General features: G+C 37.2%; 2 protein-coding genes across 2 annotated transcripts in view; both read right to left on the bottom strand.

Annotated features, from left to right (window-relative positions):
- LOC139133031 (SCY1-like protein 2) overlaps nucleotides 1–26067 on the bottom strand; it is a 429639-nt gene that overhangs the window by 233922 nt on the left and 169650 nt on the right. The window lies entirely within an intron of this gene.
- LOC139133108 (choline/ethanolamine kinase-like) lies at nucleotides 1346–26067 on the bottom strand. The gene is given in 11 exon segments (XM_070699532.1): nucleotides 1346–9554; nucleotides 11400–11481; nucleotides 13832–13952; nucleotides 13955–14046; nucleotides 15372–15435; nucleotides 17029–17105; nucleotides 18480–18587; nucleotides 19612–19745; nucleotides 20111–20136; nucleotides 20139–20335; nucleotides 25822–26067. Coding segments are annotated over 11 exon segments (1254 nt in total). The 5' UTR covers nucleotides 26058–26067; the 3' UTR covers nucleotides 1346–9437.

Below are 26067 nucleotides of genomic sequence, written 5' to 3'. Positions count from 1 at the left end.
CTGGATTTTTTCCACACTGTTAAATATGTTAATTCACGTAAATTAACAAATCCTGGCTACGCCAGAATCTGCCCTCCTTGGCACATTGGTCAGGCTACGGCCCTGTGTAATGACTCAAGACATGAAAACGTTATTGACAAAATGGCTGCCCAGTAGCCATATTGGATTGTACCTAAAAACAAATTAACGTGCACATGTATGTCATTGAATATTGTATTTTGCTAGGTTTGAAGGATCTCAGCTGAGATGCTTCTGTGGCCATTGGCTCAACGTATAAAATATTTCTAGACAAAGTGGCCAAAAGCAGCCATTTTGGACTGTTTTGTGAAATGACTTAAAAATTCATATGTACGTTTTAATGCATTATTGTACATGTAGGCCTACCATTCATCATAATCAGAATACACATGTGTAGTGATTGTGTACATTAAAAACTTCTGGGACAAAATGGCTGACAGTTGACCTTCTGACAAATTGCACATTCAATTGGTGTGCACATAATATTAAAGGTATACTGTCAACTTTACAATTTTGCCATAGTTACCATGGAAAGAGAAAATCTAACCAATCACAGCGCCCTCACAGGGGCATTTGAATACCATGGAACACACCATTGACCATATATGGGCATATTTAGATTAAAGTGGCTGTATACCTTTAATGCATAATGACTTTGTGCCACAGTTGAACGAAATAAGCAAGGCATGTCTGTGTAATGGTTCTAGACATGAAAATTGTCATAATGAAATGGTCATCAGGCCCTATCGTAAACAAAATGGCCACCAGGCAGCCATATTGAACATCTTTAAACAGATTGACACAATGCATACCGTATGTATGGCATAGCATATTGTCCTTCTGCCAAGTTTGAAGTAAAATTGTGCAATTAAGACTATGGATATTTCATTCATGAAGGGCAGAAGTTGATGAAGTCACAGCATGGTTGGTGCAGCATAAACTTGATTCCAGACAGCACTTTTGTAAAATGCGTCATTTCATGTTGTTATCATTCATTAGTGTTAAATGTGAATCACTTTGACCTTGATGAACACAATATACTTGTATACTGTCTACGCAAAGTTGTATAAAAGAATAGCATGTTTTGGGTGAGCGTCGTCGCCAAGTTTCAGCAAGACTTACTGTGGAAACTACATCACGTTCAAAATTTACTTCTATTTACCGACTGTATCGAATCTAGGTGCAGTATACAAAGTTACTTCTACACTTTGTCAGACTAACATTTACACAGCCAACAGGAAAAGTAGTCCAGTAGGTAGTGTAGCAAGTAAGGACAAAATGTCCATGCATCCATACATTGTTGAATGAAACAAACAACAGAAAATCCTTGAACTTCGTGTGTATTTTATTATGTCTTGTAACCCTAAACCGTACATTTCAGATATTCTTTTACAGATTTATAATACAACTGCAATAAAACCATTCTGCAATATTTGACCCATCATGTATAAAACTGATACAAATGGTTGGAATGAATCCCAAGAAGGAAAGTCAAAATAATAAAATTTTCTTTAATATAAATGACTTTATTTGGTAATTGTGAATTGCACCACTTGGCAGGATTAAAAATTGTTTCAGAGAACAAGCTGTCACTACTCTATTCTGAAAATCTAATTTTTAACATTTGTGGGGAACTAAGCTTCATTTTACTTTTAATTTCGCCTGTTGACTGAATCCAGTTACAAGAGGACTGTACTTGAACGCAATGGTTCAAGGCCCTATTGCAATATGGATGATCAAACTCTGGTGGCCTAAGATGGACAAAAATTCTCTAGCATTAAAGGTATACAGTCACCTGTAATCTAAGTATGCCCATATATATTTAAAGGGGCAAAAGTTTCATGTTGGGTTTGTTCTTGGTATGTGAGAACAAAAAATAGAAGAATCACATCTTGTTGATTCATGAAATGGTGCAATAATTACTGTTCACAGAGGTTTTCAGTCTGCATGAGAAGCAACACATTTATCGGTAATTCACCATTTGGACTTTGGAAAGGGTTCTCAGGATGCTGATATTTTGGGGTTTTTTTGTATTCCCAAATTCTGAAAAATCTTTTCCAATTCTGCATAGCATACAAACAAGTTTTTTATAAATTTACATACTTCTTCAATGGTTGATCATCATATGACGAATTTTTGAAAAACGACAGGATTTCATACCATTTTATAGATACTAGGAACTCTCTCATCCCTTGGCTCTACTTATTCTACCTCTACAGGGAATTAAGGTAGTATGCACCTCGAAAGTGAAAGACTTAAACTTTTGCTCTAACTTTCCTCAAGGGATCTTTCAATCATTCTCTTTCAAAATCAAGAATAAAAATAGGGGGTCACCGTGCAAATTTTTGTACTAGAGAAACAAATTACCCAAGATTTACCGATATTAGAAATTCAAAATGGCCGCCATCCCTGTGTTAACTCTATGGAGAAAAATGAAAATTTTCGAATTTCGAAAAACTAAGCCGGTAAAAAGTTTTCTTTCACCAAGAGCTTTAAAATGAACCCCACATGTGGTATATCAGAAGAGAATTGTAAAAGTTTGAGAGTCCGAATGTCTGTCCCCGAGGTGCGTTCTACCTTAAAAGATACATTTTGACAAACACAGTTTGGCTGTATTTCTACCTAGTAATTCACTTACATAATGCACAGTCGATACAAATAATACACAACGAGAGTAAATCCCTCCCAGACATAGAGTTACCGGTATATTTCAGCAACAATAGGTATCTATGATAGACACCCGAAATAACTATTTTTCCATTGTTGTAAATTTTCTTCAAATATAAAGTGAGCACATTTGGCAATGTCAATTACAGCCACCCATGAACTAAATTTGTCTCTGATATGGACTAGCTTGTTCCAAAATCAAATTTTCAGCTTGTTGATGGAAAAAGGAGTTACATTTTAAGTGGTAAACTGACTCAAAATGTAACTGTCCTTTTTGACATTATTCATAACATTTATGAATGTTGTTACAAAAAAAGTTGAGTTTCAACAGAGTTGTTCGATTACCTTTTTCAATTCCTGGGTCATCCAACTATAGACTTAGCCTAGTTGACACACACAACATCTGTGTGATAAGAAACTTGACAATGCCTAGGATATGTAATTACAGTGTACAACTATTGGCCTTGGTCATAATGCGTATGACCCTACGTATGAGAGACAACCAATCACTTGTCTTCAGAAAAGCTCTATCATCTGTAGCAGCTAGCGTATTTTCACTTTTTTTTTTGGTCTTTCTAAGATATAACTTTTGCTACTTCTAACACCATTGGTAACGCTTAGTGTTCAATGAATTCACTTCCGAAAATTACCATCGCATATTGTAAACAATGCGCTGCAAAGCCCAAAGCATATTTTAGGGAAAAACACAAATGAACTTGTTTCTGAGAAAAAAAAAGACAAAAATAAATATTCTAAGGCTACAGCTTCTGGGCCAAAACAACGTATCTTGTTTTGGCCATTATAAAGCATCTGAGTTTGTTTGAATGGTAACAAAACTTTTATCCTTTCATCAACTGGGTTTAATCAATTGTTGGATGACTCATGCTTGAAAACATATCAAAGCTTAACAGAGACTGGGAAATCATAACAAAACTAGAATACAATACGATAAATTTGATGATAGTTCATATGATATTGCAACAATATATCTTTTTTTATTGAATGTACCAACTTAAATAATTCTTTTATCAAACACTGTTCACATATGACACATCAAATAACTGTAATTGTAAATAATATCTAACTCCAAAAACACATCATCTGAAGGTATATCAGCCCTCAGCCATCTTTGATCCTGATTGCTTACAAAGCGGTGGCTTCACCTCTACCCAAGGGCCAAGGGTCAAAGGTGAGCAATATCTCAATATTGAAAGTTCATTAAAAAATTGTCACCTGTCTATGTTCCTTGAGTTAAACATCTCCTGTGATAAGCACACTTGCAGACACTGAAAAATAAGCTTCATTGTAGCACACAAACACCATTGCAAAGAATTATTCATGAGAAGTATACAAAATATTTGGCTGTTTTCTCAGTGATCGCCTTTGGTTTCTGTAAAGAATTAAAACTCTGAAAGTATCCCCTTTTAGCGCACTGTGACAATAAAAATTGTTATAGTTCTGACATTTATTTATACGTTAGAGTCTACAAATTGTATTGATGTAAATGTTGCTTTAACCTTTGAACTACTAATCAGAACACAGCGGTCATGAATGGAATGTGGGTTGCCTGAAATCAAACAAGCAGCAAGATTAAAGCACTTGAACTGAATTGCACTTGCTGGCAGTGTGGAAAGTCTTTGAACCTTTCACCCCTATTTCCCAGTTTGTAAGTCCTCCCCTCTTTTAAAACAATGGTATGGGCCACAGACTGGGGGTGAAAGGGTTAAAGCTTGCATGACTCATTCAATGTACTATTAAGATTTCACCAACGGAATGTTTTCAGAAGGTTATCTGGCAACTCATGAAAATGATATGTAAATCGATATGTGTAAAATACTGATTTATGACAAAAGGGCATCTCACACTGCTTATAGAACAGCTGTGATTAATTATACTTAAAAATCATTATTCAATTGAATATTTAAATAAGTATGAACATGAAATAAGTGTGCATACTCAGCAGCACACCATATATGGTAGTATAATGATTATTCCACTTCCATATATGGTGAGACTCCATATAAGGACGTACATTGATTCTTTTCACAATGATCATATTACTTCCTGTATGCAAGACTCCATATATGGAAGTAAAATAATCACATTGTACATACACCTCTATACATGGAGTTTTACCATTTGTGGAAGTGAAAAAATCAGCGTACATCCGCATATTGAGTCTTACCATATATGGTAGTGTAATGATTATTCCACTTCCACTGGTAAGACTCCATATAAGGTACAATGATTCTTTCACTTCCACAAATGGTAAGGCTCCATGTTTAGAGGTGCATGTATGATGGTTATTTTACTTCCTATATGCAAGACTTATGGAATTACAAATATTTTTCTTATGCAAATACCACTTCATTTAAAAATAAAATTGGTCAAAAGGAATCTTACACAATAGGTACACCTTGTGAAATTCATTAATAAAAATGATGGCAATTATTATAAATTTATAAACATTGAATAGCACCAGTTGATGTATTAAATATAGATGTTCAATTTACATTTTCTCAAAGAATGATGTTCTTGCCCGGAACGTGAAGCTGTGGTAGATGACTTGTAAACACTGGTAACAGTTCTCCTGCTATGCGAACCCTGGTTGGCAAAACCCCAACAACATCAAATTTACCAGCTTCACTGGCCCTAACAACAAACACTGTATCCACTCATTGATTGCAAGCAAACCGGGGAGTTCGGAAAGTTTTGAAATTGGTTTCAGGGAGTGTGCTGAACTGATGAAGGTATATTTAACCCTTTGAGTGCCCTATTTTTTCCAACCAGAATTTTAGTGCAACATTTTACCAATTTTTATGGACTTTTTCTGTAATTTTTTTGATAATTTTGGACCAAATAAACACATATTTCGATGGCCACAGTTTTTTATCAAAATTTTGGCAAAATTCGACAAAAACTGACTGAGGTATATTTTTTTAAGGGTGACAAAAATTGACTTTGGCGCTCAAAGGGTTAATACATGTGGCCTGATTGCTTCTCACCTGTTTGAAGGCATAAAACAAAGCACACCCTTGCCTATATCATTCTCTGTACTCACTCTTAATCACAAAAATATACAAAAATTTGCTCATATGTATTTTGTCACCTGTTTCACCTCATGCGAAGGATTAATGACATGACGTTGCTCTCTCAGTCTCATCCCGCGGGGGAGGTACTCCTCTAAGTCACAGATGAGACTATCGGGTCAGTCACAATCAGGGTGCGCTAGATGATTTTCATTCGTTATGGACATATATCTGCTATTCAGACTGATATTATATTGCTTATTTGTTTCTAATAAATAGTAATAGTTGTATCTAACTTGGTCACATAAAGAAATATTGCATATATTGTGCAGGTTTGGTTGTACATCCACAAAATGCCTTTAAAAACTGTAAAAAGTAGCGTTATGCTGTTTCACTTCAAAATGTACACAATTTCAAAATTTTTTTTGGAACACAGTGTTAAAATTGTGGAATTTTTAGCTTACATATGTTATTGCAGAATACCTAATCTTTCTTTCACAAGTTATTTCATGTGATTATGTGCATCGGAACAGAAACTGTGGTATTTTTACCAAAACTGTAACATCGTTATGTTTTTTGTGTTTTGTGACCATAAGTACATATACCTTTAGTTTATATGTAGAAAAATGGGTAAAATATAGTAATATTGAATTTAATTCCAACCTCAACATCCATGGCAAGCTTTTTATACACCAAATTAAAATAAATTGCATATTGTATTGTTTTGTGAAAAAATGAAAATGGAGATCGTTGTGGTCGGAATTTCTTGTAGCGTCCGTGACACACTCATATTTTAAGGACAACAGGAGTTATAAAAGATCTGATGTCACAGGCCTAAGTGTCAATAGGTGCCTACCTTAACCCTTTTCCTGCCAGACAGTAATAACTGTATTACTTCCCCATCAGCCAAGTCAGTAAAAAGCGGTATTGAGCCAAAACATGACGTATTTTCACCCACTTGGCTTGGTATGTTATAGCATCTTTTGTCCCAAAAAAATCAACTTTACAGTATTATGTTTTCAACAGCCTTAAAATGTACAGTATTATGTTAAAATACATCATATGGAATACGTTGTGTTTCATTAATTTTAACCATCTTGACCTGGTGGTGAAATATGGACTTGGCAGGAAAAGGGTTAAATAAACAAATTATATAATTACTGTCCCTTACATTCACTATTAATATTCCTAAAATATGGAAATGTAGCATCCGTGACGGTGTAGCGTCCGTGACGGTGTTTACTAAATAGTCATAATTAATAACTATTTAAAACATTTTAAAGCAGTTAATCCACTGAAACATATAAATACTAGTGTGTATTGTGTGTACATACATGGAGTTGGGTTACAAAATGTCTTCAAGGCATAAAATTGTAAATTTGCACAAAATTGATTTTTTAAAAAGTAATAAAACACTCAAAAAGTTATGTTGAGCCTCAACTGTAACACTTAGATTGGTGTTTTTTAAGAATGCAGTAATTATATTGAATATGTTATTAGAATTCTAGTGAAAAGAACAATGAATTCTGTGCTGTATATGCATTTATTATTGTGTATTCCATTTCAAGTCATTATGTCACGGATGCTACAATAAAATGCAAACATTGTTTTTCAGATTATAAGCCAATCTAAATGTGAAATAACAACCACATTTTATTGTTTTGTTATCACATTTTGAATTTTAAAAAATCAAGGGGGTAAGAAATGACATTTGTGTTAACTCTGTCTCCACCACTTTCACATATTATGAAGGCAGAGAGTACGAACGTAAAGTCGGCGTCATCCTCATCCTCAGGTGACCTTTCTAGCTGACGCTAAAATGACGCTACTCAGCATCAGCTTCAGCGTCGTATCCAAAGATTGCGGAGGTTACGCTACCCGATGATGGATAAATGATAAAATTCGCCCATAACTTAAGAAAATAACAACTCCATTCTTTCTCAGCTTTCTTTTGAATCCTAAAACTGGTTCGCAGGTAATATTTTATCGTTAGAATATCTCATATGGACTAGTTTTTTGGAAATGTTCATAATTTTCAGTCCATGGATCCGCGGATGTGTTTGTTGGTATCCTCTTAACTCTTGTGTTAAGATTTTCCAAAAATTGGTGCAAAAAAGGTATACATGGTCCGAAATGTGTAAAAATCGCCACCATGAGAGGTGATATGAAAGCCCTAATTATTCAAAGGACATATAAAACAATTAACCTGTATAACTATGACTTGAGGCCTGAAAAGTCAAGGTATTATACACATATAACCTTTGAACTTTAAGGAAATTAAGGGCTAAGAATGTTGCGTTATAACTACAACGTGAGAAACGGGTATTGAGAGGAGAGGTATTAACTAAATTTTCTGAAATGCAAATACCACTGTGTTTTAATTAACATTTACAGTGATATGAAACTTGGAGCACATTTTTAAAGTCGTTTTTACACTTATCATTCCATCAGACGCATTCGGGAATAATCAGATCTGACGCCGGTGGAGCTGACGCTGTAGCGTCATCCTCATCCTCATTTTCGCGTGACCTCTGAGGCTGAGGATGAGTATGACGCCAACTTTACGCTCGTCAGAGAGTACAGATATATTATAGAACAGAGGTCAAAGGTTGGCAGACTACGTCTTTGATCTCCAGCCTCACCTAGGTGTGTGTGCGCCCTATCCTGACAGGTGTTAGAACAGTTGCAAGCCATTTGGATTTCTTGGGTGGTGTGTCAGATACATTGTAGCAAATTTTATTGTGGGACCACAGGTCAAAGTTTAACAACCTGTCGCTCTAGCCTGATTTAGGTGTCTAGTTTTATCTTGGTTTTACACTTTCAGTAAGGCATAAACAATGTTAACTTCTGTGTTTTTTGACGTATTGAAAGTTTATTACTGGTATAGACATTTTTCACATACTCCAACTGATTTTTGCAGTAGTCGCCATAGCTTTCTTGTTCAATTTAAAGAAATTGTCAATGTTTTGACACAATTTTCACAATTTAAATGTTTGATAGAGAAAGGTTTTGGAGAAAAGAGAAAGAAAAAACCAGATTGTTGATTGCTTTTTATATTTCAAATTGACCTAACTTTCAAATTTGATTTTGGTAGTGTCCGTGACAAAATTACGTGTCATACTAAACAGAAAATATTTTAGAAAGAAATTCATTTGATTACAGTGAATGGTATTAATATTGTTGCTATAGCATGGTTAATTCATGGCAATAAAACTTTTAAGTACAGCATACCAGCGGAAGGACATAGAGAAGTTGAAAGTCCTATTAAAAAATATGATCAATATTGTTGTATTTCTCACTAAACTTGAGGTTGTGTTTATTCATGGAAAAATTAGTTAATAATCATACCAAGTATAGCTTATTTTAATGCCAATATGCATCTTTTATATTGTAATAACATAAGAAAGCATTAACAAATCATTGTTTAAAATTTTATTATGACATTTGTGTTTCATGTTCAACATTTCTGTAGCGTCCGTGACAGTGCGTCGACCATATAAAACAATGTGCACTGTGGTAAAACTAATGACGTTTGCTTCACCAAATTTTAGGAAGATATGCCCCATACCATAACCTTTCAACATATTATTTAACTGGACAGTTATCATGACTTGAAATTTTGACCTAAGTGACACACTCTAGCGCACCTGATTGTGACTGACCCGTATGTCTGTGCGAACACACCAGACTTGCATTTGTAACAATCTCCAAAAAATCTCTGATTTAATCTGCGGCAGGTCTCCTTGCGAGCTGCATTGCACTGGGATGAGGGATTCCAACGTGTGTGGTCAACTCCTCCTTCAGTTTCAGGTAGGCATGCATTCTTGTCAAGGCAAAGTCCTATGGAGAAAATCACAAAAAAAAAACTACATCTTACATAGGGAAAGAAAATCCAGAAAATGAGAATCTTTCTTTGTTTGACATCGTCAGACCTGTTCTTAACCCCTCACCTCCCTGATAATTTCACCTGCCCTTAACATGGAAAAGAATAAAACTGGCTCTAGATTTGTGATACACAGTAAATTGTCTTCAACTTTCAACACCATACATGCAATTTCAAATAACCTTGTTTGTTTATCAAGCATACATAACTGTTATTTGAGCAATGTGGGGTGAAGAGTGTTAACAGCACCAAAGACTTAAGCTCTTTGACCAAATTTAAACACTTGATCTTTTCAAGTAAGTTCTGCTTTGATAAGTGGTACTTTGACGTAATTAATTTTTTGGGTTCTGGCATTGTCTAGAGAGATGAACTGACAACGCATTTGAAATACCGTACTCATCCGAGTATAAGCCCCTGCTCGTGTATAAGCCCCCCTACTGATTTCAGAGGATTTTAGAAAATGCATTACATCCGTGTATAAGCCCCTACCCTAGTGTAACTCAAATACAGAAAGGTTAGGAGAGTATATTTGGTCATTTAACTTGGCAAAATTACTTTTAGATAATAAAGAAACCATTAAATGATGTTAAAACAATGGGAAACTGGAGTTCCCTTGACAGCATCGTAAGGAAAATGACACGTTTTCCCAGTACTATCTTGATTCTTTGACCCTACTCACCCCCGTCGCCTAAATAGAATAGTCTCACTCACGTCGGCCATTGTTCATTTTCATGCACAGCCACGATGTTTTCATGCTTGAAACATGCAGTTTCTTTTGTTTGAAGCAATTATCCTTTCATTTGTGAAGACTTTTCCTGGTGACTATTACAATTTTCACTGCTATGTTGTTGTTTTCACAAGATGTAGACAGTTTGATTCTGGAATATTGAGTTGCGTTTCCGTGTAAGCAATGCATGCCTGTTCACATTACTGTTGATCAGCAGCATACATGACGTCTTTGTTTCAAGTTTGGGGGTTTTTTGACGCTGAATTTCACCAAAATGTCACTTCTGTGTTCAGAGATTGTACAATCAGTTTCTTTGGATGTGTAAGTCGATTTTGAAAGCGATAGAAAGATCGAGTGGTGTGTTGAAAAAATCGTGCATAAAATTAGCATAAATTATGTGTCCATGCCAGATAACATGGGGTTGCTCGAGTATAAGCCCCTCCCTAGTTTTACAGCTGTTTAGTGTTGCCGAACCGGGGGCTTATACTCGGACGAGGTACGGTATGATCTGGATATTCTCAAATGATATTCAGATTTGAATTGCACTAGGATGACAAGTAGCAGACAAAACTCGTTGAGGTAGCCGACTTTTAGGAAGAGAGCATGCTATATGTTGTCATTGTGAACATTTATGTACTTTTGTTGATACTTTTGATTTGTATATGAAATGTATGTCGACACACGCAAATCTACCAACATTGGGCTAAATGGACAACAACCCCTGTAACATAAACATGCCCTTGTGTCACTTACTTGCAAAAAAGCTGGCTCTATTGAGGTGCAAAGAAATATCCATTTGAGATTTTTCACAAGTACGCTGTCGTCCAATCTAATCAATAAGTTATTTGGGCTGAATTCACAGAATGCTTTGCCTATCGTGTTTGCACGGTGCCACACTGGGGACAACATATGCAAATTTCTTTACTTGAAGTCATCAACAGCATCTGTCTCAGATTGTTGCTTCTTTGGTATTGTTTTAATCCTTTCACCCCAAGTTTCCTGTAAACAGGTAAAAGCCTCCCAATTGATAACAATGTATCTGGGCCAAACCATTGCGGTGGAAGGGGTAACTTACCAGGTGTCCAAACTGATGGTGGGATCTCTTTTCTTGAATAATCCCCCACAAAGCCCAGAAGAAGTGACAGGGAAGGGTAAACCTGAAAATTGTCAAAACAAAAGCGAAACATATGTATTAAATAAAGATTTGAGCAAAATAATTTGCACCAACTACAGTGTCTGTGATACACTTTCATGTTGCAAGGTTACTTACTGATGTCGCCAATTCTCCATTTTCTGGAAGCACACTTCGTAAATTTTGAAAAGCAATTTACTCATCGAATGTACATTCATCATAGATTCATACAATATTACATTAAAATGTTCTCCCTGAGCATTTAAACCATTTTGGCCACTACTCTTAAATTTTGGTAAACATAATAACTATTTATTACACTGTTATGCAAATCAGCCGCAATGCTATAAGAAATTCCTGGGGAGGACACTCCATAACATGTAAATGAGGGAAAAAATTCTTTCGCGGCGTAATATTCACAATACTCTCCAGACAAACTCTATGACCTGTCTGAGTGTCAAGACAGGATATTTCTTAAACTTCTGCGACTGTTTGCTTTTAGTGAACTTTCAAATTTCAAAATGGCCACCAAGAAATTTACTTTTTAACTCCCTTTGCAAAATTGCAGTCTAAGGAATCAGCTCAGTGCCATCTATTATTTTTTATTTTAATGGGAGTTAAGTTTTTACAATTTTATGTCAGCAATGTTTTTGCAAATTCTCATTTTTTTAACCAGGCCTAACTTCACTGAGAATGCCTGACGTTACAAGTATTGATGCAACATGATGTAATGTACAAAGGTATGAAATATAATACACAGCCACAAACTTGCCTGACGTGTTCTCATGTGCCAATACAATACAGACACACTTTGACCCGACTGAATTGACACCAGGGACATGTAGCAACACAATAGGTCATATTTTTAGTACACACCAAAACAATCTACAACGTAACCAAGAAAATCTCCACTGGTATTTTCTTTTTGCAGTGAACTCATGAAATTGAAATAGCCTTGAAAACAAAGACTTCAACAGTATTTTCCGGCAGGGAGGATTATATAATCAGTCTGGCACACCAGTAATACAATGCATTCCATTCTTAATGATCTGCGTGTCCCTACGTGTTGTTAATTACAAATGAACACGAGCATATCTCTTGGATAACAGTCAATTGTGATAAAGACTAAAAGATTCAGTCTTGTATATCCTTTCTCCAACAAATTCTTTTGGAACCAATCTTACTGAGTTTTCTGACAGCATATTTTGGTAAGAAGACCGCAAACAGAGCTCCCCAAGGAGATGATAGCACTTGTTACTACTCTCTGGGCTTGATAACTATTAAAGGGGGAATACACCTCTGGGACAGATATTGGGACTAACTTTTACAAGTCTTTTCAGATCCACCACTTGTGGGGGCTCATTTTAAAGCTCTTGGTATAAGAATTATTTCCACCCTCTTAGTTTTTTGAAAATCAAAAAAAAATATTTTCCTCCACAGAGTCAACACAGGGATGGCAGCCATTTTGAATTTCAAGTATCGGTAAATTTTAGGCAATTTGTTTCGCTGGTACAAAATTTGGCACAGTGACCCCCGATTTTTAGTCTTGATTTTGAAGGAGGATGGTTGAAAGATTCCTTGAGGAAAGTTTGAGCAAAAGTTTAAGTCTTTCATTTTCAAAGCACACACTACCTTAAATGAGGCATAAACTTCAATTTCCAAGTTTGGGAAGCCTGTGTCAGTCGAGTTCACAATAGTAACCTGCACAATGCCTTCTGTCGTTGTTTCTATTGGAGTTGGTCAAGTCCCACACACAAAATCTTTCAGTTTAATTGTAACACTGCTTGGCGCAATCTTTACGTAACTACCTTATGAACAATTTCTCAAGGAAATAAAAGAACTGAGATCGCTTCTCTTAAACGGGAAGTTACAGGACCACAGGACTGTGGGTGCACAATAGGGGATCACTGATGATGCATCCATTTGCATACACTGGGCGGGCGTTTTTGAATTCTCATGGCATCGCTTTGACTGTATGATAAATTTGAAGAATCATGATGGGCATTTTACATATTACGTGACATATGCAAAGAGGGGAAATGGTCGTACAGGGAACACATTTTGAAACATATATGTTCTCTGACAAAAAACAATATTTTTCCAGTTTATTTTCAACTCAAGTTTAGTCGCTATATATTTACAGACATCATATGCAAGATTTAATGACAATGAACGCCTGAAACATGGAAAAATTACAGATTCCTGGGACAAAATGTGGCAGGTCCGATCAGTAGCATGGGTTTTTTACATTTGCATAGATTTACGATAATCCAGCTTTTCTAGGGGAAAAGTTGTTCAATGACATACCGATGGCCGTACTGTTGATCTAAATGTTCATTAAAAAAACATATCACCAAAAATATACACAACATTACCTTTTGACCTCAGTCAGTAAATTTGACTCCAGGGCAACCTTCATTTCCTCAGGCGCTGTGTTGTACTCCTCGTTATAGCAACTCAAGTAGGCTCGGATGAACGTCAATTGTTCCTCCTTGGCGGGTAATTCTCCGGACTGTACAAGAAGTATGGCTTTGAACTGTACGTGTAATCTAAAGCCCACTCACAGAAGTGGTTGGCAATGTCAAAGCCCCTAGAAGGATGCAAAAACAATTTTGCCAAATGTTAGAGCACAAACGTTGATAAGTAGTCAGAACAACTGATGGGGTTATTTACCCCACTGTGCGATATACTGACCTTGTTATTTGAAAGACATAAGGTAGTAAAACAGACGCGGTGTTTTACCGCTCTGTGAATTTCCAACTGCTTTCTCTGAACAGGGCATACACTTGCCGTACTTTCACGCAGTGAACAAAAACGTAACATTCTGCATGCAAACTATCATTCCCGCCGCCTCAGCAAGCTACGAGTTCATCGTAGCCTGGAAAATTCGTATGAAAAAAAAAACATGCTGGAAAGCAAAATTATCAGTAAATGGCATGGTAATGAACTATATATCTCCATGGTGATGACCTGTGACGACACCAACCTGTCCCAAATTTTCAGAGTTTATCCCAATACAAACAAAAATAAAGTACACCCTGACAGTAAATTTTCCATCCCTGTAAACTCCGCAAGATGGAATTTCCCAATGGTGTTCCTTCAGCAGGTTTGGGCTGAAAGACTACATGCAAAGCAGGGGTCGAACAGGTATGGATGGATTTCTTACTGTATTACTGTTCATGTGGAAATACATATGCTTCAGTGAAGAGTTCAATGATGGTGAGTCTGAAATTTGACGATTTACAAAATCTACACAAGACAGTGATCAAAAACTTAACAATGGCATGTGACACTATTACAGGGACATCCTTTTTTGCAGTACAAATGATATGAACAGGAAATACAGATGAAGAAATCGTAGTGAGTGTGACTTTTTTCTTTTTTGTGAGGAGTGCATGATAGTGTAGACTGTGGTTACCTGGTTACTAAACAAAGAAAAGTTCTGAAATCTAACATTCTTGACATATCAGGAAGATGCTGAGGGTATACATGGGTGTTACATAAAATAAACACCTAGTTGTTGGTTGATTATTTCGAGGTAATAATGAAGAAGGCGGCATGCAAGGACCTGCACCGACAAACACTTTGTATATCTTTGCATTCAAGCACCACATGGGACTGGGTGTCTATTTCACATAACACCTTATATCATTCACAGGTTGCTATCCAGCATAAACACCATGGGGACTGGGTGTCTATTTCACATAACACCCTATATCATTTACAGGTTGCTATCCAGCATAAACACCAGGGCTGTTACTTTGCCGAACCCTGCAGGCGGAGCAGGAATCAACTCTGTTGACAAACAAACAATATAGTCATGCTTTTTCGTCTTATGAGCTGCTCAGCTATCCAGCGCGTGATCTTGCCCTTCTCGAGCCTTTACTGTCTTCCCTCCTTTATCTATAAACACACCTGTAATTGTAGCTGGCATATTCAAAATCAATAAACATAATGTTACTGCCTTTGGTCTCGCCATCCCCAACAAACATTCCTGTAAGGAGAAATTCAAAAGAGAAAAAAGTTAGAGCAACTCAACTGGAAGACTGGAAATTGCAGCAAGAGTACAATGTGGATTTTATTGCGATCATGGTAACGCTGGAAGCACCAACCTAAAGTATGCTTTAAGATGCAAACGAAAAAAAAGCATAAAAACAAAAGTTCAGACAGCTTTTTAAGTCACCGCTCGCAAATTATAGCATTTTAACATAAGAATGTACCTCCAAGGACTGATATTCGCACTTCCCAATATTTCCATTGTTTTTTTGTGTGCACTCATTTGTCTCTTTTTTTGTCCTTTTTGTTTCTGTTGACAGGAATGGCAGCCATTTTGAAATTCAAATATAGGTGAATTTAAGGCTAGTCTAGAATGGCAGCCATTTTGAAATTCAAATATAGGTGAATTTAAGGCTAGTCTAGAATGGCAGCCATTTTGAAATTCAAATATAGGCGAATTTAAGGCTAGTCGAAAGCTTCCTTGAGGAAAGTTTGAGCAATAGTTAAGTGTTTTGCTTTCAAGGCAAATACAGCCTACCGTTAAAGTCATTTTATAAGACGCGTCTTTTATTATGATGTTGCAAATTTTGAACCAGAGTTATTTCTCAAGAGATGGGGTGCGACTTATAATATGTACTTTTTGCATTTTTAAAGGGGGCGTGCCACCAATAACATGGAATTCTATTATTAGTATTTTTTTTTGAGGAGTGGGGGGCCTACTGATAGAAGTTTGCCTTTATTGAATAAATAACTTTAAAAGATAATTAAAAGAAGAGTTTGCTTATGGCAGTACTCTTTTGGAGGACGTGGTTGCCCATGGTTGAAAAACATGTGAAGTGATATAATTTTATTGAACCCCAAGGAACAACAAAGTTTCAACTTTTGATGAATAGAGCCGACCTCAATGGTGGCTGGTAGCGTGACAGCTATGCTGGAAATGGGGTGCGACTTTTAATGCATACGTTTTCAATTTTTGAAAATTTAAGGATTTCATCCTACTCAAGTCAATCAAAGGAGGGTGCGACTAATAATGCAGATGCGTCTTATAAAATGACTTTAACGGGATTAGTTTCTGAACATACATGCAAGAAAAGCTAAAAGTGAAGTCATGCTTGTTAGAATCCGACTGTGAACAGAGAAGCAATGCTGCTAGAGAGCATATTAAATGAAGGCTTTTTGTTCTTTAGCTATAGTATTTTTCCACGTTTAAGTTTCTTTAAAAGGAGTATCAGCTTCTAAAGACTGTGTCAAAGAGGAACTTTTGATAATTATGTAGACTTAATGGCTCGTTTGTGACACTATCACAACATTTGACTCCATATTCCCGATTTTTTTTACGGTGATGTAGACATTCAATCCATCATTTTGTACAAAGTAAAGCTTTTGACATCAGAACTTGTCTAAAAATATAGACTTATGACCTCCCATTGAAAAGACCTATTGAAGTTTTTGTGCTTATGTAGTCTGAACTCCCTAAGGTACGCCTGTGCAAAATTCAGAGTCTAATGCCCTCATGGCTTTGTACAAGCAAGACTAATCTTTTACTTTACTGATAATTGAGCAGGACAAAAGAGTTTAATTAAAGAATTGTTACCTTCATTCAAGTCATTGTGACAGAACACAGAGGGGGAAGGTGTGGAGTTCATCAGCTGTCTGTAAGAGAAATGATAGGAATAATATGTAAATACAGGCTAATTTCAATATTTTCTTATATAATGCCATACAGTGTATGTATGTCAATACCTGCTAATTTCAATCTTTTCTTATACAACATCATAAACTTCGAAAGCATGTTATGACAATTCATACCCAGTTAGGTTGACAAACTATGTGTGTGTTCTCGGGCTACACATCACATTTGTGAGAAATCTTTGTCAACAAGTCATCGCTGATTACACAGTCCCCGCTCACACCATTAATTGTCATGCACATGCACACTACAATACAATGTCTGTGTGCCAAGTCTGAATGAAATCTGTTCAGGGATAGTTGAGTTATAGTTCAAAAACATGAAAACATCGCAACAAAATGGCCGCCTGGCAGCCATATTGGATTGTATCGTGGAATAAATTACATGCATATATATACCACTGTGACAGTACTTTATCCTTGCACAGTCTGAAAAAAATTGACTCGGGGGTGACAGAGAAACAGGTGTTGATTGACGGACAGACAGACGGAACCCAATCTATAAGGCCCTACCGGACAGCGTCCACGGGGACTAATAAGACCCTCTCAAACAGCTTTTGCACATTTAGATCTAGTGCTGTTGACCATGATCTCATTGTTTGTGAAGCTTTATGGCTGACAGACTTTGAGCAATTGATACAGTTTGTCAAAATGAGATAGTTCCCTTTTATACGGTATTCTGCTATTGCAAAAATCTACAAGTTACAATTTGAGGCAGACTAGCAGAGACCACTCAGCAGTAATATTTACCAACGTTGGCTCCTACTTAATTTTAAGCCCAGATATTTGGATTCTCAAACTTTTACAATTCTTTTCTGATACACCACTTGTGGGGGGTTCATTTCAAAGCTCTTGTGTAAGAAAACTTATGTTTTATTTTTTCGAAATTCGAAAATTTTGTTTTTCTCCATAAAGTTAACGAAGGGATGGCTGCCATCTTGAATTTCAAATATCGGAAAATCTTAGATATTTTTTTTCTCCATTGCTCAAAATTTACATGGTGACCTTGTTTTTTATTCTTGATTTAGAAAGAGAATAGTTGAAAGATTCCTTGAGGAAAGTTCAAGCAAAAGTTTAAGTCTTTCACTTTAAAGGCGCTTACTTCCTTAAGTTTTAATCAAATTCATTTGCCAATACATGTAACAAAAGTTGCTTATTTCGCACGGTGTATAGTGTCTGCAAAACTGACACTTTGTGTTTTAACATACTTTCTGCGAGGAGAAGGAAAACTACTCATTTTCTTGAGCAAAAATTATGAAAATGTTCTCAGAAACCACTGTCACTGTCAGGTAAGTTATTGACTCGCACTCTAGATGTGATAAATCCTGAGGTACTCACTCAACATAGCGTAGCTCATTTTCAAGCCCGTACGACAACAACTTCTTGAACTTTGTGTCATGCTCGGGGTTGTTGAATGACATTCCATCAAGAATCTTGCTCAGCCACCTACGTGTGGATGAAGTAAAACTGGTTGAGAAATTTGGAAGAGAAAAAATTAAAGATACTTGAACACAAATTGGAAAACGCATTTCTTTGGTTGGAAATATTTCAGGTTATTGCGTGACAACAGCAAAGAATGAAGGAGGACATCCGCCTAGCGTATCACTGTCCCTCGATGCAAAGTGGAGGATGACGCACGGCACTGATGTCTGAGTGTTCGAAAGAGAAGATATTAGAGATACCGAAAACATATTGGAAAAGATATACATGTTATGTTTGGTTGGAACTTGGGTTATTACATGAATTATGTAGAAGGATGAAAAAGGACAGTGATGTTTGGGTGCATCAAATGGGCCAAATACATCGTAGCAACCATTTCTTGCAGAGTAATATTTTCTTAAAATTTGTAGCCAAGCATGGAATGCTACCTACACTTCAGACAACCTGTATGTATACCATGGACTCTGTCCTGAGACACTCTCTGGCAATCTACCAATGGGTCTCTTTGAAACCAGTCATAAACTGAAAGCTCAAGGCACCTGCAGAATGCACAGCATTCAGGCTATGCCAACAGTCAGTGTTACAGACTCTGCCTTGTGTATGTCTTATTTGGGCGAACACAAAATTCTATGATTCTTGATGGTACATATGTACAATAACAATATTTATTTATATTTGCATATTTGAATGGCATAAAGTCAGGCCAATGCTGTCTATGTTTAGAATAGTATGTATGGCTGTTTTCACACCTTTAACAAGGAAGCATCTTGCATTGTCAGTCATTTCGGCTTTCATCAGTGTTTCCTTTCCAATAGATCTGTCCATTGTACTGAAAACAATTCATATGAGCCAAAGATCGGGGGGTGAAAGAGTTCAATGTGTGGAAATTGCCTGTCAACAACTGATAAGTACCCTCCGCAGGCACTAGAACAAAACATGGTGGACATCTACTCTGCACATGTGCGTTTTAGTACAGAACATCCCTTACCCTAGTGAAAATGTGACACCCAAATATCAGTAAATTGCTTACCTTACACAAGCGTCCTGTATAAAGATGGGTTCTTTTTGTAATGGCAGCTCCAAGGAGTGGAACATGGCAAGTTTTTTTGCTATTTGTGTGCTATATCTTTCTTCTCGAACTTCGTCCACTCGAAGGTTTCTCGACTTTGAAAATGAGAGGGAAAAATTAAATACAAATATGTGACATTGGTTTTTACCTAGGAAAATATTAATTCATAAAAGAATACCATAGTTTGCCTTCCAATGGTCCGTTGTGTGACCACTATACACAGTTTGACAATACCAGTGTTTGTGATTTCTAAGATATAAGATATTAAGATATTAAGATATTAAGATCTAAGATATTAACCCTTTCAGACCTGACTTTCTATACTACATGTATAGCCTAGGGGTTTAGGCCTGAAAGGGTTAAGAAATCATGATGATCAAATTGAAACGGGGGGGGAAATATACTCCTTAAATGTATTATAGGCCATGTTTTCACAAGCTGCTGAGTAGCAGACACTTACAGGTATGTATTCTTCAATGCGACCCCGCTGAAAATACCGAAGATCTTCGGTGCAAGCTTTCTGTCAGCCAGCAGTGCACATGTGACAGACTCGATCAGCGCACTTTCCGGGTTATCAAGGATTTCGCCATGGATACGGAGCAACACTTTGTTTGGGTAAGTGGTAGTTTGTACGCTGGCTGAAGGTATCGAACATATGAAGAGGTAGTTGCTCAAACCGGTTCCACTGAAATACGATGAGAAAAGTAATTTATTGAAATCATGAGAAATTCAAGAATTATCCATCGTTCTCACTGCTTCACTACAAGACACTTATGTCAGCAATGCACTATTTCAACCATTTTATCATCTTGGTTTGGTCCAAAACCCATTGTTATTGATCAAGTTTGGACCTGTTTACGCAGAATTGGGGGTGAACAGGTTAAATCATATTATCACTTAATCAATGAACACAAAGAGTAATGCCTCCTGCCGTTGACATACTTGGATGCCATATCAATACCTTGGTGCAGGTACAGGGGTAGACAGTCTGACCAATGTGCATTAAGTGCACATTGATCATGGCATGCTAAAATCAACCTGTTTTAGGTCATTTTGACTACCAAAACATGCACCATACTTAATATTTTGTTCAGCAATTAAATTTACTGACAACTATCCCTGAAGGGTGTACATATACATGAAGCTACATGTACTTTGTGACCTTGACATTGGTACGAAAATGATAATATACATTATGGACAAGGCAGACAAGGCAGACATGGCCACAGTTATGGTTCAGGATTGCAAGAGGAAGGACTCGCGCCGATGCCGCATAAGTTTTGTTTCCCAGTTCCCACCTGCTTCCCAGTGCAAACACTTGGTACATGTGCCAAAACTCGGGTGCACAGTGTTGCAACTGGTATTAAAGAAGACAAAAGAACTTAATCATAGAAAGACTGTTGTACCAGACACTATATGTATTTTCGGGTCTATGGTTGTACAATGTACACCAGCAGTTTGCACCAATTTGAGGGACACTGTGTTGATAGCTACACAGTGTAACTATCCACACAGTTGTCACACAGGCATGATGAGTACAACTGACTGTGTTTAGGGGAGAGGCGATTTGGCGCCATTTCTATTGCATTCACAAATTCACAATGACAATATTGTGTTGTTTGGACACTGAAACTGTGTGTATGAGCCATACTCAATACATCCAAGGATCCACATTTTATTTCAAAATATCCTTTGTTCAAAAATCTGCCAGCTGAGTAAAACCACAGACGCCTAGAGAAAAAGGAGAGTCCATTGTAAAACTTTGCATGACCAGTTTCAGCAATTTATTTTGTTATAGTGAAGTTAGTATCACCATTCAAGTAATTTAATATCCCAATTTCACACTTCCAGAACTTTATTTAGGAGAAGGGGAGGGGGTTCATAGTTGAATGTAGCGTTTCATTTCAATATGTATGTTATTAAGGGGAGGTGTTCCATACAAAAATTTTTTTTGCTGACTTGAGCCTTGTTTTAATGTTTATAATGTTTATTTAAAAAAACAATTCAGAAATTGGACTTTAGTCTATAAAGTAGTCATTCATTGACCAAACAAATTCGATGGGCGCCAGGGCCTTTACAATGCAGTTCAAAAAATCCTGAAGTGTCCAATTTACTGATTTACATTGACAAGCTTCACGCATACAGCAGCTGACATGATAATACAAATTGTGGGAGTGGTGGATGGGGTTGAGCTTAAGGTCCAGGGAGCACATGTGTTTTTCGATAATATTGGGTCAAAGACCAATACACAAGGGGTAGTAGGTTGTAAACACATCAAGATAAGAGTAACTGAGCCATATCCTTGGAATGACTGATTAGCAGGTGATGATGATTGACATGTGGTGTCCTTGAGCTGTCATTTCCAAGGCCTTGAAATTGTAAACAGGTTGGTATCACCCCTTGAGCTGCCATTCCCACAGCACAGGCTGGCATGTCCCCGAAGGGCTACATCCTCGACCTTAAGTGTACCATATTGATGTGTGTGTTTGTATATGTGCTCACAGTACAAGTCGCAAAATTTGCTTTTGTCAATCATGTTGAGTGCCAAAGTAAATTTTTGCTGCCTTTGTAATAAATCTAAGCCAGATAATTTTTTCAGATTTTTCAAAAGTTTTGATTGAAAACGGTAGCCAATGAAAAGCAATGCCCATTTGGTCCAAAATTGTCAAAAAAGTCACTAAAAAATGATGAAAATTTTTAGAATTTTGCATTAAAATTTTGGTGGGAAAATTTACAGCACTCAAAGGATTAATGAGGACTTGTCTGTTCTGTGCACATCGCCCCATCAGTGTGTATTGGCCGAGTCTGATGGCATGCTACAGTTGCAATAACCAACCTGTGCATAAAAATTTTTCAGTTTTGAATGCATGATTTAACACCCAGCATCAAAATTGTGTGAACCAATCAGGAATGGCGTTACAACCAGCACTGACTTGGTTGGTTCAGTAAGAACGATGCAAAGGGCTTGAGCCTTCCTGTTCTGCTTGTACACGGAGGCATTTGCTGCAGTTCAAAATAATTCTACTGCCTTCTTTGATTGTCTGTTAAACTGTTGACAGAAGCAAAATTATCAATAGTTTTTTCAAGGTCACTTGTAAACTGGGGATTGCTAGGGTATTGCTAGCTTTGTGGACGCGAGATGTTTACAACGCAGCACAGAGGATTATACAACTGATTACTTACAGGCCAAATCAACCCACCCCATCCATGCCATGGTTCATCAATCAGCCAGTTCATTGGCTTGTTGACTCAGCCTGTTATGGGTAAACTGCGATGTTACTGGTGGCAAGCCTACAATCAGATGTCAATTAACCATGCATTTTGCAGGTGAAGATGCTGTGTGGCAACACAGACCCTCGAGAAAAACGTTTTTTCTCGAGGGTCTATGGTGACAAGCTATATAGTTAGTGTACGTTTCAACATACTTTGGGGAGTAGAACAAGAAATTGAAGCTGATATTGAAACAAAAAATGAGAAGAAAAATCTTAAAAAGTTACAGCTCCTGGCCCTTGTGCACTAGGAGCAGTTCATGTTGAATAAGGCCATTACAAGAAAATTCTTTGTTTGTCGTCCTTGGATTTTTGAAAAACCTACCAGCCAGCCAGGGAAAAAAACAAACACAGACAAAAACACAAGTGTATTAACATAAGCTCAATTTTTATTTGGTTTCTTTTGGAAAAATAATATTTTTATTTGTAATAGTGTTAACATTGTGTTTGTTTTCTTAATTTTCTCTGAAAACCTACCAGCACGCGGACGGCAAACAAATAATTTTATTTAAAGTGCCTAACAAAAAGTTATGTGGCAGAAAGAAAATTACAGTGATCCATAAGCATAGAACAAGTTTTTGAAAACAACTTGTTCATGATAAGAGATAGATTGCCTTATGACATGCAGGTAAACACCCTATCTTATCCAGCTGTGTCTTTTGTTGTTGACGACCCTTCAGGACCCTTGACCCTTGACTTACCACAAACAATAGAAACTGTGTTAGCAACACCTCAATCGACCCACTCTTTAGTTATTTGGTGACAAATCTATGGTGACCTTTGACCAGCTACAACAATTGGAAAAGAGTTAGGTTGAGTAGTTGCTTTTTTAATAACTGTAAACAGGGCACTGACAGGGTCAATGCACTTTCCCGCGATACAGATGCAAGTTGCAAAAACAGCTTATTTGCATTTTGCATTCAAAGTATAACCATTTTGCAAGCACTTCTGCCCACGATTCTTTTACAGCTATCAATAGACATTACAACCGACACACATGACAGGAAAGACAAAAAAGTCGTTTTAAGGTAGAACGTGCCTCGGGGACAGACAGTCAGGCTTTAAAATTTTATCAATTCCATTCTGATCGACCACTTGTGGGGTTTCATTCTAAAGCTCTTGGTGTAAGAAAACGAGTTTTTACAGTCTTAGTTTTTCGAAATTTAAATTTTATTTTTCTTCATAGAGTAAACATAGAGATGGAGGCAATGTTGAATTTCAAATATTGGGGAAATCTAAGGCAATTTGTCTCTCTTGTGCCAAATTTTGCTCAGTGACCCCCAATTTTTATTCTTGATTAGGTAAGAGAATGGACGAAGTTTCATGAGGAAAGTTCGAGCAAAAATTTGAGTCTTTCACTTTCAAGGCACAAACTACCTTCTAATTAATTTTTATCAGGTCCATCCCGTATACATTAGAGAGTATGAACCACTTTATCAAAGTGAAATCGATGACACAGAAAAGTTGACCTTGAAGCTGGGAATAATGACTGACAGGCTAAACTCTTACACAACAGGTTCCCCATAATCTGGTAAATACAAAAATACTAGCAGCTTGGGGTGTCTTTCACGTCAACAAACTGTATGTACTGTACACCTCAGAGAATCATGGTTTTAAATGCTGATATATCCTCGTCATTTCACAAATGAAAATTCACGCACAACATTAACACTTTGCACATCAAGAAAGAACTACCAATTATGTGAGAGTATTATAAACCAGTTTGTTTCACAAATATTATCGTTTGAAACAATTTTTAGAAAGAATTTTGGATTGTCTTTGGAATGCAAATATTTGTCATTTATCATACACCATTGGGATTTGAAATGTTCTTTTCTCTTTTTTCGTAATAATTGTAAGTCCCTATTATAGAATATTGAGTGTTCTCGTCACGTTGCGGCAGTAGCGCCATGTTTTAAGAGAAAGCAAGCACACGTGGACAGCTTGTTACGATACGACACCAGTGCCAGCAAAAAAGAAACCTGTAAATGTCCCTTGGACCACGCTGCAAGCTGAGCCCCTCGATCGACACCACCCTGTTATACGCTACAGCATGCACAGAACGTTCGAGTATGTGCGGAAGTAGGCTAGCAAAACACGCTGAACCATCACACGATATGATCATTGAAAAGGGTTCACAAAATGTAGCCAGTACCAGAAACTATAACATTCACGCCTATGGGGTTGCAATTTTTTACATACAAAACACGTTACAGTTACGACTGTAGCAGACTCTACGCAAAATACCTTATTTACAATACGACACGTATGACTCGTACATCGTCCCTCTCTCGATCAATGGTCAGTGCCATCGCGTCTGACACGTTACTCATCAACATCGCGAAAGGCATCCGCAATCACCGAATTCGAGCTCGTAACCTTCCTATTCTTGACAATTTGAAATTCTCTAAAAAAACTAGGACAGCCAACAGCCAGTGATGCTGGAAAACGGCACTGGCAAGTTGGGCCCGGGCACTTTCGTGTCTCACTAGTTTCAGTCGCCATTTTGTGTGAATATTTGCGGTTCGTACAGAACTGTTGGAGGTGTGTGTATTGTTTAAAAATCCTAAGGACAGCGGCAACCGTTATGTCCGACTGACCCACTTTCTTCTATCAACACGGAAATGATATGCCATGAATGAATGACTGAGGCTGGGTATTCGCTGCCTGTGTATTATGAGAACAGCTCACGGCACTGCCGAGTTCGCCCGAATGATCAATCGATTGATTTTCAACATTTACTGTCTAGCCCATATCTCTCTTTAATAAACGTAGTTATGTTAGTTCTTCATTAGCCCATAAAATAGTCTGAGAAGAAACGATTATTTACAGTTATTGAGCTGCTAGGTCGACAAGTTATAATACCACTGGCAACGCTACATGTACAGCATGTGCTACTAACCTTAGGACTTCAACGTGAAAATCGTGCTTTTCGAGAGTGGCCCAAGCTCCTCGCAGATATTGGCGACACCAAATAAAAGCTTTGGTCACCAGTTCAGGGCCAACTTGATTCATGTTTCGGTGAACTGGCGGCCGATTTACGACAGGTAGCGCGAAATGCCGTTTTCTCCTATATGCAGCGACGTGGCTAGTTAAAATGTGGGCTGAGGCTACAGTGTCGCATGTTTTACTCGACATCCAATGTTTG

Source organism: Ptychodera flava, chromosome 1 (genome assembly GCF_041260155.1).
Source record: "Ptychodera flava strain L36383 chromosome 1, AS_Pfla_20210202, whole genome shotgun sequence".
NCBI lineage: Eukaryota > Metazoa > Hemichordata > Enteropneusta > Ptychoderidae > Ptychodera > Ptychodera flava.
The sequence above is the reverse complement of the archived record's forward strand: the minus strand, read 5'-3'. Positions and strand labels throughout refer to the sequence as shown.